The 15,631-nt window shown below is 41.3% G+C and overlaps 1 protein-coding gene across 1 annotated transcript; it reads right to left on the minus strand.

The window, feature by feature from the left end:
* Positions 1 to 444: 444 nt before the first annotated feature.
* Positions 445 to 15,182, minus strand: ACADL (acyl-CoA dehydrogenase long chain). Its single transcript, XM_026047413.1, has 11 exons — positions 15,083 to 15,182; positions 14,147 to 14,308; positions 12,302 to 12,439; positions 11,693 to 11,857; positions 10,721 to 10,787; positions 9,217 to 9,381; positions 8,418 to 8,519; positions 7,229 to 7,342; positions 5,441 to 5,568; positions 3,126 to 3,212; positions 445 to 1,166 (listed from the first exon to the last, which is right to left on the minus strand). Exons 1-11 carry the CDS (start codon positions 15,154 to 15,156, stop codon positions 1,073 to 1,075), a joined length of 1,296 nt encoding a protein of 431 aa, XP_025903198.1. The 5' UTR covers positions 15,157 to 15,182; the 3' UTR covers positions 445 to 1,072.
* Between the last annotated feature and the right edge of the window lie 449 nt (positions 15,183 to 15,631).

The following is a 15,631-nucleotide window of genomic DNA, read 5'->3' on the forward strand; positions in this document are numbered from 1 at the left end:
CCGCCCGCGCGGCGCGGCTCCCTCTGGCGCGGTTGAAGATCCGCGCCCAGCTAAAGCGCCGCTCGCCGCGGAGGGCGGCGCCCGCGCCGCGCAGGGGCGGGGAGAGCCACCGCCCGGCCAATGAGAAGAGGGCAGGGGCCGGGCCGCGCGTGCGGCCGGCGGCCGCCCGTTGGCGCCGTGCCTCGCGCTCGCCCCGCCTCCCCTTCCAGCCCGCGCGCGAGGGGGTGGGGGGGAGAGGGGCGGCGCCACATAGTTGAGAGAGGGCGAAACGGGCCCTAACGGTCGCCCCGCGTGGGCGGCGGGAACCGCCCCGCGCCCCTGAGGGGAAGACGTGTCCCCTTTGGCACATGGGAGGCCCCTCCGGCTGCCAGGGCTGCGGTTTGTTCCCCGAGCAACACAGGGAACAGCGAGGGTGCATAGAAAGATGGTTTTATTGGATTTACCCAAACATTGTAATTACAATAAGGCATTTTCGGTGCTGATTAAGTCAAAAGCATAAATCAAACTTCCCCCTATAATGTGCACTTACTGCCCAGGACACATATGTACACAGAGGCTGCTCTTTTCTGGCGTATGCCATTAAGAGTATTCTTCTACACTAATAAATTGGACGGAATCAAAAGTTTCACCTTCAGTAGAGTGTTATTTGACCAGTAAAAGGTCACATCCCGACCTCTTTTAATAGTTTTTTTTTTCTCCTCCTTATTTGTTAAGAAAGTGGTTATGTTAAGAGAGTGTTTGAAATTTGAGGGTTGGATTTAATAAAATAACATTAAATTAGAAACATTCATCTATCAATAATATTTCAAATTATCCTCTTTACCTGAACACATGAGATTAGACATCATTAGATTGCCCACCAACATAGTCCACTAAATATCAGAAGTGCTGTATATGACCAAATTCATGTTGTATACTACCACTTTCCTAATAACTGTTTTAAACTACTTCATCTCTTCCTTCAAAGAGTAAAATACACCATGTCTCTTCTACTTACATTCTTGTGCCTGACTTTACTCCATCTATTAATGTGAAAGGAGGTGGGAATATTCTCCAAAGTCGTTATGTGCCCCTAATTGTCACTGACAATGTCTCTAGCAATAAGCTCTTTCATTATTTCATTGGTACCACCGTAGATTGGTTGAACACGGGAATCCGCAAAAGCTCTGAGAGAAAGAAGAAAAAAAAAAGAAGAAAGATTAAAAAGAGACTTCCCTGAAGATATGTATAGCCAAAACGAAAGATAAAGTCCTCAGTTCTGGAGATCCCTCTTTCTGAAGTACATTATGCTTCTGAGTACAAAGTTACATCTCTAATATGGTACTTAGATAGCTTCAGAAATTAATCTGGTCTGCTGTTTTGATTTTGTGTCTGACCATGTCCTGCTGCCATAGCTCAACACTGAACAAAAAGCATACCACTTATTTTAGAGAACTATGTGCATTAGGACTGATTTGGCAATTGTGAAAAAAATTGCAGGATCTTGCTCTAAAGGAACAATGGTACACATCAGAATTAGGTTTCAGTAGTGTGTTCAGTAAAAGATTGTACACCAGTATTGCGCAGTGTAAAGGGAGAAGCTAATTCAATTTGACACAAGTTGAAAAAAAAGTTGTTAAAATTTTTAATCAATATTTAATCAACTTTATTCAATTATTTTAAAAAACACTGCAAGAGGAGTAAAAAATAAAATTTGGACATTTAAGTCTAGTGAAATACATAACCTCATCAGCTTAACTCTTCACTACCGTTTGTGAACCTTTTATTCCACATCCAGGAGGGCACTACAACATCAACTTTTTTTTTGATAAACACTGCTTTTTAAAAAAAAGTTAAGAAAAAAATCACAATGCAAGGCTACAATTAAGATCTTATTTACATAATTTTCCTATGGTATCTAATATACCAGTAGGAACACTTACTTTAGCACACTTTTGATGAGTGCGCACATTTTCCCCCCTCCTCCAAAGAAGCTTTCAGCCACTGATGACTAAACAAGCTTCAGCTGGTTCCAGGTTTGAGCAGGTATCAACTCCAGCCCTACTTGGCCTAGGAGTTCCCAGGCAACAGCCAGAGGGACAAAAAAATTACCATCTGCAAACTTGAGCTGGCCACAGTGCACACACGGCTGGTGACAGCCTGCAGAATGGCAGTGTTCAGGTTCATCTTAATTCCGCTCCTGTGTACAGGTAGAGCAGCCCAAGAGCAACACTGCACTCTCAGGAAACATATGCTGCAGAGCTGTGGGGAAATAACTGAAGTCCCTAGGGACAAATGCTGCACATAAGAGGCAGGAGAGGTTCCAAGACTCCCCATCCAGGGCTTGCTGGCTTTTCTGTTATTAGTAGGATGGGTACAGAACATTCAAAAATGTGTTTGATAGAAGTAGATAGAAAAAGTTATTGTAGAGCATCATTTAATACTTCAGATGTATTTAGAATAGTCAATCTGAAGCTACTCAGTTCTAAAAATGTGTACACAACACCCATGTTAACTGCCAATGATCCTCTTTGTGATTTGTACTGTCAGATGTAATCCTTTTTGAAAGGAAAGCCTTACCTATGTTACTGTGGCAATGGCATGTACACAAAGAAAAAAATAATCTTACTACAGGAAAATATAAAAAACATGAAAATGCTTTGAAGTACTAAAAAAAAGCAAATCTCTGATCTCTCCTAGTTCTTCCATTTAAAGAGGTCTAAAAATCTGAATGCAACCTCTCAGGCTCTTGATTAAACAATTTATTATTTTGTAGTACTACAAAACCCCTTAGGGGGGCCACAAAGTTTTCTTTCTCTGACACGATAGCATTAATACACAAACTAGCTTTGTTCATTTGTTTTGACAACTTCTGTTTAATCATTTTTCCCTCCTCTTAAAAAAAGCCTTTTTAGTTTGAAAAAAACAGGTAGAAATTGCTCAATAACTTATGGATTATTCACAGAACTAAATCTGAGCCTTGCTGCAGACATCTGTAGAGTGGATTGCCTTTCAATTAACATGATGAGAAAAAGAACAGTAAATCAGCCCTACACAAAACAAGTGGCAAACAGACATAAAGGAAGTGCCTTGTTTTAACTTTGTTCATAATCTTTCATTATTCAAGTCTGAAATATTGCACTTACTTTGCAATTGGATACTCCCACATGTAGCCACATCCTCCATGCAGTTGTACACACTGGGTCGCCACGCTGTTCTGGAGATCAGAAGCCCTTGAATGGTCAAAAAGAAGAAATTAAATACATGCTCCGAAAATATTAAGAGATATGGACAGGTTAGTAAGGCAAAAACATAACTATCAGACCTTCCTCTACAAAATTAATCTAAAAAAGTAAGGCATTGAAGTAGTACATATTGTGAGAGCTTTTCTTCTTCCTACAGGAGTGGTAAAAAAAATAATGCATCAAAGTGAACAGTACTGAAGATCTGTTCCTATTATAGAAGAGCTTTCAGAAAAGAAAAGCTTTCAAAATAGACAACGCTCTGTGCTTTTCTAACAAGCCCATATGTGCCTAGAGATTTCTTTCATAAAGTAGGTTGCTGGGGTTTTATTTATTTTTTAAATCAAATCCTTCAGTCACATCATAAAAATCATCCATGTCACAGACTTCCCGCCCCAGCCCCCATGAGCAACACATCAAGATGCTCTGTGAATACAACAGCTATCTGGGGGCACTGTACTCTTCAGGATGTTTTACAGTTTTTTTCTAACAAAATATTGCAATTCTTAAACAGGATTGTTTATGGCAAAACATTCTATTTTTCTTTTCACTTTGTTTTGTGCACCATCCCTCCAGAATTTGGCAGAGAGTCATTTACGGCTTGTTTCCTGCATCTGAGCTTTTGGAAATCTACACAGAATCATAGAACGCTCAAGGTTGGAAAGGACCTCAGAGGTCATCTAGTCCAACCCCCCTGCACACGCAGGGTCACCCAGAGCACGTGGCACAGGGCTGCATCCAAGCGGGTTTTAAAGATCTCCAAAGAAGGAGACTCACACAGGAGACACATTAGCTGCTACTTCAAACACTCAAGTGAAAGAACCCAAAGGATATTCACTGCACTGTTAAGTTCAAGTTCATGTTAAGAGACATGAAGAAACACTTCCAAGCATACAACATTTGTAGAGTGGCAAAAAAAGGTCAAGAAGACCACAAAGCACTTGCTTCCAGTAGCTATTACCACAAAACAGAAAGCTACAGACCCTCATTAGAGATCAGTAAAGAGATGCATCAACTGCATTTTAAAATATTTCAAACCTCCACTCTCGCAGGCCACTGACTGTACAACTTTAAGCAAAAGGCTTTAAGCAAAATTGACTAGGGGCGGTCTCCTGAAACATTCAGGAAAAAAGCACTTCTTCAGTCGGGCATTTTAATATGTCTAGGAGAGTTTTATAGAAGAGTGCCACAGGAACTCCATTATGGGAAAGGGCAAATCCACAACAAACTGAGCACTAGTATTTGGGAGGGTAGGAAAGTTTCCAATTCCTCACTTTGCAAAAAGTCTGTTGAGGAAGTAGGTTTCTGAGCTGGCACTAGCTGTTTCCTCCTCCTCAAAAGTGAATGCCTCTGCTTTGCTTACGTACCTGGTACGCCTAGGTAGCCAGTGCCAGGAATATCACTCAATCTAAATTCCTCCTTTCATTGCAAATACTCTCCCTAGATTCCCTTGGTATTTTCAAAGTATTTCCTCTGTCCTTATTTTAGGAAGCTTTATGCTGGTCTAGAATTTGTAGAGTTGTGGATCTTTCATAAAATTACTTGTTTTTGTTTGATTTGCATTTCCCCTCCCCGTCTCTGCAAGCATAGAAAAATAATCTTGTGCCAAATTCACAGGCTGCATCTTAGGTGCATCTTCCCAACTGGTTAAACGCAGGTTAACAGATAAGACTACCAGGCATTGGGAGGAGTTCTGGCCAATAAAGCAAAGAATTGTTTGGTTTCAATTACAGCAATAGCTGTAGCCAACTATTTCTTCCTGAAACTGGATATCTTCAGAGATTCTCCAGGCTGTAGAGCTATTGCTAAGCAATGTTAAATAAAATGCATTCTGTATCTTCCGGGTTTCCAATCAACCAGGGGTTTGTTTTGCTTTAAAGATTTGTCACGGTAATGTGCAAACATCTTTCTAAACCAATGAAATGTTCAATTTTAATTGAAGCTAAAGTCAAGACCCAATCTTACCCCATCTTAAAAGCATGCAGTTACCTTGAAATCGATCTGATTAACTAACACGGGTTTGCAGTGTAACTGTTTAAGACTTATTGACTACATGACTAAAGTTTCAGCTAATGGAGCCTATCAGAAGCTGACAATTTAATTATTAATCACACTGTAATTTTAGCTTTTCATCAATTCTGGAGAGTTCAGAGTTTTTACTATTAGGCTTCTGTTTACTATTAGACAAGAAACACTTTCAAGTTACTTCAACCACATACCAATACTTTGCCATGGAAGCTGTGCCTGTGTCCAGACGTTTATCCGCATGCAGCTGCAAACAGTTGTCCACAAAAGCTCGGCCAATGCAAATCTGTGTCTTAATTTCTGCCAGCTTGTGCTGAACCGTCTTATTTGGGAGGCGGATGGAGGAGCCAGAGGAAAAGAAAGCAGAAGTTGTGGTGTTTTTAGAGAATATTTCAAGGGGAAAAAAAAAAAAAAAAAAAAAGCATTTTCTACAGTGATTTTGACAAGATGAAGCCTACTTCATAAGTCACATTATTCACAAAAATTACATCTGCCCAGTTAAAACAACATATTTCAAACAACTTCAGTTCTAAACAGCGGAGCAAAGCCTACTGGCATACAATTATGTCTTTAACATTCTTATTAAAGAAAATTATGTCCTTCAATTCTTAAAACCATCTCAAAACATGACCTCATGAAAATACCCCCAGCAGACCCCGCAAATTCCTAGACAGCACAGAATATGAGCCATTGGTTACCTTGCTGCCTTGTGCTCCCTCTGGTGGGGAAATAATAAACTAGGGAAATTACTGGCTCTGCAGAATGAAAGATTATCATTTCATAATGCCTATTTTGTATGCATACAGTGTTTCACAGTTTGAGATTCAAAATGCATGCATGTAACAAAAAAGGAGGAAATTTTAGACTATCAGAAAGTTTCCAACATTGAGGTCTATTAAGAGTGCTTCTAGTCAGAAAAAATAAAATATCACAAAAGCTAAGAAAAAAACTAAGAAAAATTGTAATTTCTCTTGTTGCTCTTGTAATTTCATCCCTGGAGGAAGGGGATAAGAATGCAATCCAGTAAAGTCTCTTCTGAGCTCCTAGTCCTAAAATCCCATATAGGGAGTGTTCTTATTTCCTTTGACCAACTGATGTAATCAGCCAGTCTGCTATTACAAAGACTGATTTCAAACACTCTACTGTGGCAGGGCTAATGAATCATGGCTAAATAAATCAGGCAAGACAGAGCTCTAATTAGAAAGGAGACAACTTTTGACTACACGCACATCTCATTAGTCAGCAACAAAGGGACACTGAAACGGTATACCAGGATCAACTCGGTGTGGCAAAACTGTATTTTGGGACATCGGTTGTCTTTTGGATGGTGGTGGGTTAGCCTCAAAAAGGAGAGTATTTTGGAGGCCTCTGCTAATGAGCTACAGTCAGTAAAATGCACACATCTACATGAACAAGATCATAACATATTTCTTTAGTGTTAGGTGGCACGCTGTACAAATTTCATCTCAAATTACGCATTTCTAAATTTGGACTTTAAAAAGAGGGGTGAAAAATCTTTATTACCTGAAAGAAACTTATCATTCCAGCCTCTGAAGTCACATTTCTGCTCCCGCTCACAATTACAGATTTGATTTCAAAAGTCTTAGAACATAACTTTTTGTTCGACTTCAAGAGCGATTATGTTCAGAGAACCCACAGGTTTTATATGCAGCCCCTTAAGCGCCCAGCTACCTGGCAGCTGGGGAATCTCACTGCAAATAAACACGAACAAGGACAACAAGGTCGCTGCCTGGGAACCCTGACAGACACCAGTCTCGGAGCTCGAGTTTCGCAGCACATGATGTGCAGAGGGACTCCGTGCCTGCACACACGCCAAACCTCTCCAGAGGCCAAGGAGCTCTGCTCAGCTCCAGAAACACACACAGGTCTAACATTCCCGTGACCTGGGCCTCAGGTTGTATCCCACACACAAATGGGAAACACAAGGGCACACCGAGAACTACCTGCAAGTTCAAACTCACCTGCAAGTGGGCAATAGTCTTCCCGAAAGCTTTTCTTTGCCTCACATAATCCCTTGTTTCTTCAAACATGAATTCACAGCTGGCAAGAGCCATATCAGAAATCAACAGTCTTTCCTTTCAAAACAGAAATTACAGAATCCAACAGAATTAGTTCTACATTCCTCTGCATCTGGTGCATAAATGTACACACACAACTGGGAAACAACTGGGAAACAAATGTTCTATGTTGTTCATTAAGGGTGCAAAGCAGAAGTAATACTACATATCAAAACAGACACTCCATTACTAAAATTATTGGAATTTGTCTTGATTTACAATGCCCAAAGCCCACTTTTAAGGCTTTTTTGGGTTATGTTCTCAAGTTTTATTAAGCTAGAGGTATTTTAATAAAAATCAACTGCAGGACTTCTACTCACTGATTGATACATTTACATCAAACTCTTCTTCAATTATTGATTTTCACTACTCATAAAAACAAAATTGTATTTAACAATTTCAGTAGAACATTCCCAGAAAAAAATCCCAAACTAAAAACATATATTTTTTTTCTTCTTCTTCTTAGAACACTAAGAAGAACTAGAACACTAAGTTGAAACTATTCATGAGTAGTGCCCTTTTTTTTTAAATAAGAGTAGGGAAATGTTTACTGTCAAAGAACAAAGTAATAAAGCAATCTCGCAAGCTGAAGGTTTCATGATGAGGTTTCTTATTTGCTGGAGTATAAAGTTAAACATACGTTCACCAGATCTGGCAGATACAAAGTCACAATTTTATCAACACACAGCGACATTCTGAAAAACCTATGGTTCTTCTTCATCCTCCTAATTCACTCCAAAATTTATTCTGTTGCAAAAAGCGCTATTTCCACTAGCAAGGTATTTTGACAACTAGGTTTCTATTTCAATTCTGCTATTTGGATAAAAAAAATCTTTATTATATTTTTAAATTGCTAGAATAGCAGTGCTCGCTTCTTTCTTTCAAGAGAAAGCTGTGCTAGGGGCTGCTTTCACTCAGTTGAAAAGCAGCAGTAACAACAGGCTGTTGCTCATAGGCATCCTGTTTCTGAGCCCAAGGAGGCTCAACATGATGCATAATCTCCAAGATAAAGACAGACCCTTGCAATGGAGAAAAAACAAAGTTTTCTGTGATCTTCCCACTACTGACAAAGGCTTATGTTTGTTCCTCTCACCTGAGGGAGTTCTGCCATCAGATAATAGAAACCCTTGTTCTCTTTCCCAAGCAAGGCACTGGCTGGTAGTCGCACATCTTCAAAAAACAGCTCTGCTGTATCCTAAGGGGATTTAAGAAACACACGGTTTACAGCCTGGCAATCTCACCTCTTCATTCCACTACGTTTTCACTGTTCTCTTGCTAGTGTATTCTTTATGTTGGAAGTGTCCTCCAGAAGTCATCTAGCCTACCTCCTACACATGCAGCAGAGCAGACAGCTAAGAGCTAACGTGTCCAGTCACATTTTCCATTGGCTGGAGACTCCACAGGACCTCAGGACCTGGATGAGATCCTGAGGACCTCAGCCACGTTCGCAGCACCTCATCCAGAACCTCATCTCAGCATCTGATCATCTTTATTGTGAGATTCTTTTCTTCCCACAATGTCTACTCAGATTTTTCCTTCATACAACTTGTGTCCCCTGCCTCTCTGCTTTTCACTGTGCACCTCCAAGAAGAATCTGCCTCCACGCTCTCCAAAATCAGTCATTAGTTAGGTACTTGAAGACAGTATGATCCTTGTCCTTTCAGGCTTCTCCAGACTGAACAAACCCAGCTCCCTTAGCCTCTCTTCCTACACTATGTACTCCAGACCCCCACAAAACATTCTCAGGATACATTCCTCGCTATGAGTCCTGCTCATTTCCTAAATAAGGGGCAAAACCAATTCCACTTCAGCTTTATTGTGCTGACTCCAGGTATTAAGTGCTTTTGGACCATGTCCAAGTCTGCTAGATGTTAAAGGTCACATGAACTTACCTGGGCTTTCAGGCCTATTTTTTCCAGCTTGCGTCCTTTGACGAAACCTTTTGTTCCATTTTCCACCAGAAAAAGGCTGATCCCATGAGCAGGGGTTGTGGCCTCACGGTTTGTAACTGCAACCACAATCACTACATCACACATCCAACCATTCGTGATGAACATCTATAAAAACAAAATGGAATAAAGCAACAAGACAGCTGGAAACAAGAAATGATAAAGCAACAGAAGGAGAATCAGCATGAATACTTTTAGAAGTGAATTAATGATGCAAGCTTTAAGCATCCAAGATTTTAAGTATTTTAAGAAGTTAGAAAAAGTGTTCTGAAGCAAGATCTATTAAAATACAAATTGGTTCAATCAGCATTGTGTCAGAAACATGACATTAAAGAATGCACGAGTGTTACTTTTGTTTGTCCCATAAAAAAAAAAAGAAAAATGAAAGAAAGAGTACGTGGTATCAAATGTACACATCAGATTAATGCAGATGGTCTGTTTCCCAGAAGTGTGGGAGGTATAAATGGAAAACTATGGGTGGCTTCCTGATGATGGCTTCCTGTCAGGACCGCTCACTAACTCTGTAGTACAATCCATCCATGTGCCTGTAACACTTTAGAACAGGTATGAGTGTGTCTCAAAGTGCACGTTAGAGAAGAGATGATTACAAATCAGAGCTTCACCACACTCGACAGACTAAACAGAAACAAGAGACAAATCGCAACAGGAATCCTAACTCTGCCAAAAGAAATAAACAATCTGTCTTGATTTGCTTTAGCAAGGCAACATAAGCAAGTGCCCTTTTAAACACATATGTACATATTTGCTTACACACATTCTCAGAACTTGAAATTCTGCTAAGGCCAAAAGTCTCTACCAGTACCAAGTTCTCATTGAAACTACAAAAAAGAGAGGAAAGAGACGAAAACATTTGATAGCCTTGAAGCAATCTGTTGAACTCACACTTCCATTTCCACCTCACTTCTGCTTCTTTCTCTCTTATTATAGGAACAAACGGAAGCATTAGTGCTGCCAGCACGGCAACAGCTTGACAGCACATGCATAGCATATGATACAGGACTTCTTCTCCTAACTTCAACAGCAGGTTCCTGGATGACTATTTCACAAACTGTGTTATAACAACAGAAGCTCTTAATCTAGAGGATTTCTTATTGGAATAGTATATACCTTTTGCTGTTCCATCTCAGCACTGAGAAATAAGCTCAGTCCAGTTTATATTATGAAGATTCCTCCCATCCACAAGTCAAGAGAAAATAAAGTCTTTAGACAACGTTACTTAAAAGCTACAAAAAGATGCTGCTCAAGTCTTGCCATAAAATGGTCCATAAATCAGCAGCAGAAGTCCTAAAAATGTAACTGGTAAATAAAACAAAAAAGTGAAAGAATGGGGGGAGGGAGGAAATGGGTTGGGGAAGAAGTTGCTGACAGAGTACGTCCTTCACTGTGTAAGTGTATCTAGCTCCCAAAGCAAGCAGCTTTCACTTACCTTACTCCCATTAAGAATCCAGTCACTTCCATCTTTTTTTGCATATGTTCGTACCCCCTGCAAGTCACTAAAATGAGATTTTAAAGGTCCTTTAAGACACTATTAAAAAAGCAGCAATTTGTGTCTTAAATAGCACCAAATATAAAATAAGGTAGACTCTGAAGACTGTCATTAAGATATGCACTCAGTGAAAATACACAGCAAGATAATGAAATGCACCAAATGGCTGCAAGTTCAGCACAGAGATGAAAAGCACAGCATGTAAAGGGTTAATAAATCTCTGCAATGACACAAAAGCATGAGGACCCATTTAAATGCATCTGCGTGTGGGGATGGGGGCAACACAAGTACTGACTCAGGGGATGCTCACCCTTTGGTATCAGTATTCTTTAGAGCGCAAATGCCAGCCAAGGCTACAGCATACAAGCAGGCTCAGCCTTGAGGAGGGCACTCTGCAGAAAGGGACTGAAAACAGCCACTGTCTGTAGAAGCAGGACACCAGAGTTTTGCTAACCCATCCCACATATGTGCTGTCTGCCCTTCAGTAATGATGACAGATGAGGGAGATTCCTATGTGCAAAAGGTTTCAGGTAAAAGAAAATAGGCTGTTCTGTTCCACAATAAAAGCTAATACTGAAGATAAGCCCTCTTTACTGAGATATGTAATTTTCTTTTGAATACAACACTTCATATTAAAGTATGCACAATTCAGACTATAAAAACAAATACAAAGGTTTATTTGCCCAAAGTGGCATAATAAGGTTACTGCTTCTGAGCAAATATCTTGAAATGAAAAAACTGTAAAGCAATCTATAAATATCAATTGGTTTTGACATTCTATCCACCCTGGGATATTGTCTAGCCACAAAGGTAACTACAAAACTAGAATGCTTGGTTATTTAAATAAACAAGAAAAAGCACACAGTAGACAGCACATAATATTAAGACCATCTGTCTCTATTTTGAGCTTACCTGCCAGCCCCAGGTTCAGTCATTGCAATAGCTCCAATGCACTTGCCTTCAACCATGGGAGGGATAAAGCGTTTTATCTGTTCTTCAGAGCCATAGTTTGTAATGTAGGGCATGACTATATCTGAATGAAGGGCAAATCCTGGCCCAGTACAGTTAACATACATCCTTGCAGAATGGGAAGGGGAGGGAGAGAGAAAAAAATTCAGATAAAAGCACTAAAAAGGTAAAGTAATGAACTTTACACTGTTACAACATGACCCGATACTGGAGAAAACAACAACACAGAGGTCTCAGATTAATGATCTAAACTCGTGACATTTGTACTGTTGTTTATGAAATCCACTTCCACAGCGACGGCTGTACAACTGAGACTAAGGAAAAAGCTTCGTCAGCCACTAAGTCCTAACAATAGGACACAGACATTTATTAAACAATCATCTAAAATACTTGCAGGAAGAGGAATTCGCGTGTCTAAACTATCCTTTCCATTATAAGGATACTACTACTTTCTGTGAGGAAATTTGCTCTACATTAAGGAAATGATATAAAACAAAATACAGTCTCTTGATAGCATGGTAAGTAAAACTCCCCGAAGTTTCTAGTACTTACTGCTCTTCCCACACCACGGCTGAAGAGAGGATATCTGCTCCAATACCTCCATGTTTTTCGGCTATAGCAACGCCCAGCAGGCCTTGCTCTCCAGCCTTTTTCCAGAGCTCCTTGCTCACCTGGCCATCCTTCTCCCACCTGCAAAAAAGACAGGGGCACGCATGAAGTTCCCTGTGCACACACAACTATTTCTTGTTCCAGCTCAGGGGTGGCTTCTGTGCACAAGCACCAGCTGATACCAGCTCTCTGCTGTAAGGTGGTTTCAGGTTTGTAAACAGACAGATGAGGATGATCTCCTGACAGTTTGCAATTTTACATACCACAGGAGAACTCTTTATTCTCAGAAAAATGGTACATCCTTGCAGAGTTTGCTCACTCGTCAGAAAATGGCACAGCGTGGTTTTAATGAAAAATAAATAAACCACACACACTTTCAAATTATATGGTAGAAAAACTAGAGCAGACTCACTCCCCTGGCACAACCAGTAAGCAGCTGAGCTATGCCACAGCACTTAATCATGCCATGAATATTTAAGCTGTTATCCAAAGCTCCACCTACACTGGAAGCCTTCAGCAAAGCCTGGCTCATGACTCTTTGCCTTTCACCTATTTTCAGTGCTATCCCTGTCTCTGCTTCACCCACTGTCAATGCTGCTCTTCATTATAACCACTGGTGAATCACGGCTACATCTGCTTACACCACACTTCACAGCAGCCCAGCAGATATGTTACACCTCAAGTCTACCTGTTTAATTGAAAGGTGTGGGAATGAAACAGTTCAGAGGTCCCTACAGTGATGCAAGAACACAAGCTGAACTTGCTCCACTCTACACACACCTTGCTGAGCCAGTATCTACTCATAAACTGGACCAGAAGTAATGCAAACAGAAGATACAGGGAAAATCTCCGGTTTTGTGCACAGAAAACTTTTATACAGAGGAAAAGCTTTCTCCTTTGAGGTCACTGTTTAAGAATGAAACTGATAGTTGGCAGTTGGCAACCCCGATGTGAGTTGTTTCCATTGCCTCCTGCTGGTCATCTGCCCCTGAGCCCAAACACCCGGTCATCCACCCACTTGTACCACCTCAGCTGTTTGTGCATACCTGCTGGGAGTTCCATGGGGAAAACAATCTTGCAGCATGATTTAAGAATAAGCCCTTCTACACCCCACATATGCAGCACCCTTTTTTTTCAAGTAAAACAAGAAGAAAACTGCTTAAAGCTGCAGCTTAACACTTTGCATACGAATGAATACGTTCTGAGCAAGCTAAGCCCAATGTATTTTACCTACAACATTAGTAGATACAGATAAAATAAGAGCGAACCCTCCCAAGCTTCAGCTCAGTGGAAGTATGACACTTCTATGAAACAACCTGTGTAGACACTTCCACAGGAGACTTGCAAATGTAAACCATGTTATTTTGTGCAAGTTCCTCAACAACACACTATATAGTTAACAATTTTGTGCATATTGCATTTACAGTATTTGCTATAATGGAACTTAGACATGACGTGGGTTTTTCTTTTTTGATGACAATAGTTGCAGTAGAAGTACTGAAGCAGAACAACACGGTGACTAAACGGTCTTGTTAACTCTAATCAAACTTAATATATAAGCTCTGCAAATTGTGTTGCTCTTGCAAGGGCACCAGGTTGCCTTACAGTGAAGCTCAGAAGCATGCATTAAATCCTTTTTTTTCTTTCAGAAATGAGCTTCATGGGCAATTTAGTTTTAAACAAATCAGTTAAAGAGAAGTGTATAAATAGAAATAAATATATTCTTTAGCTTGCTATATTAAGAGTGAAAAGCATACAATTGGACAAAGGGTATGAAAGGCATCTTACTCTGCGTGAAAAGGTAGCACTTCCTCCTGGAAGAACTTCCTGACGCTCTCCCTGAAGATGTCATGATCAGAAGAGAAGATCCTTCGGGTGCCTATATCAGTTAAACGTTTAGAAGAGGAGGGCTCTTTGCGTTTCGCGCTGGATTGTTCAGTTTGCACAGCACTAGGGAAATAAAATAAGGGGGAAAAAAAAAGGCAGATCCTGTTAGGACACGTGTGTCCTGGTTGCAGTGACCTTTTTGGAGGACGGGATGTCTCCCTGCCCCGCGATGTGAACTATGCTCCACAATCCCCACGTGGCACCAAAGCCAGCGGACGCTCAGAGTGATCGCAAAGACAAAATTCACCTAACATTGCCCCAATCTCAGGAAAAAAATAAACTAAAATGAAGTTTTCAGATTGAGAATAGGTTATAAACAATACACACAAAGGGTTAAGGTTTCCCCTTTGCCAGAGGGGGAGTTCCTCTTTCCTCCACTATATATATATATATATATATATATATATATATACACACACACACGCATGTACATAATTATCACCACTTGACCCTTACTCCCCCAAACCCAAAACGCAATTTAGCATAAAAGCAAACTATTTTGACAGGTCTGGCCCCTGGGGTGTTTTCTACTTAATTCACCCATACCCAACCCCCACATCCCAATTTCCTAACGCTACAAATGCGTCATACAACCCTAACCTTGAAAATAACACTTTCTAAAGAAAGATTTTGGTAAAAATAAAATAAAACGACCCCATCACCGGCTCCCTCTTCCCCGCTACCTGCCGGCCGCAGAGCCCAACGGCACCGCGACAGGAGCCAAGAGCGGCCTAACCCGCGCCCAACCTCGGCCGGCGCGCGTTTAAACGCCCCCCGAACACACAGACACCGCGCGGAGGGGCCAAACGCCCACGCGTGCGCGCGGCCCCGCAGTACCTGGGCTGCACCGACAAGCGCCGCGAACCGCCAAAACGCAGGAGCCCACGCAACGGGAGCAGCCGCGCCGCCATCTTGTGCCGCAGGCTGCGCGCGGGCGGCGCCGGGCGCCGTTTTGGGCGTTACCGGGCGTTTTCGGGGGGTGGGACAGCGCCGGGGGGCGGGAAGCGGCGCCTGCAGGACCAGAGGCGGGGATTTAGTTTGATGCTGCTTTCCAGACAAATGGTGGCTCCGCCTGGGTGGTGGCGGAGGGGGAGTTGCTTAGGCGTCGCCTCCAGGTCGGGAGGTGACACGATGTTAGGGCGAAGAGGAAATTTTAATTCTAAAAAGAAGCACATCGTTATTTCATAAAATAAAATAAAAATAAATAAAATAAAATAAAATAAAATAAATAAAATAAAATAAAATAAATTCCATTCCAAAGCTGGCGCTGCAGTTTCCTGGAAGGGCAGTCACAGGGGACCCACCGATGAGCTCTTTTCCCCGATCCTATGTGTGTTTCAAGGCACAGTGGTATTTTTCGTGATATTTTTCCGGAACGCACCCGTT

This window comes from Nothoprocta perdicaria, unplaced genomic scaffold (assembly GCF_003342845.1).
Source record: "Nothoprocta perdicaria isolate Ctin4 unplaced genomic scaffold, notPer1 scaffold_11, whole genome shotgun sequence".
Classification (NCBI taxonomy): Eukaryota; Metazoa; Chordata; class Aves; order Tinamiformes; family Tinamidae; genus Nothoprocta; species Nothoprocta perdicaria.

What these genes read in the sequence shown, in the direction of transcription:
- ACADL (XM_026047413.1), bottom strand. Translation starts at nt 15,156, where the DNA reads ATGGCGGCGCGGCTGCTCCCGTTGCGTGGGCTCCTGCGTTTTGGCGGT. An exon ending in CGCTTGTCGGTGCAGCCCAG is followed by an intron (nt 14,309 to 15,082) that starts GTACTGCGGGGC and finishes TTATTTCCCTAG; the next exon opens with TGCTGTGCAAACTGAACAAT. An exon ending in TGATGGCAGAACTCCCTCAG is followed by an intron (nt 7,343 to 8,417) that starts GTGAGAGGAACA and finishes CTGTTTTGAAAG; the next exon opens with GAAAGACTGTTGATTTCTGA.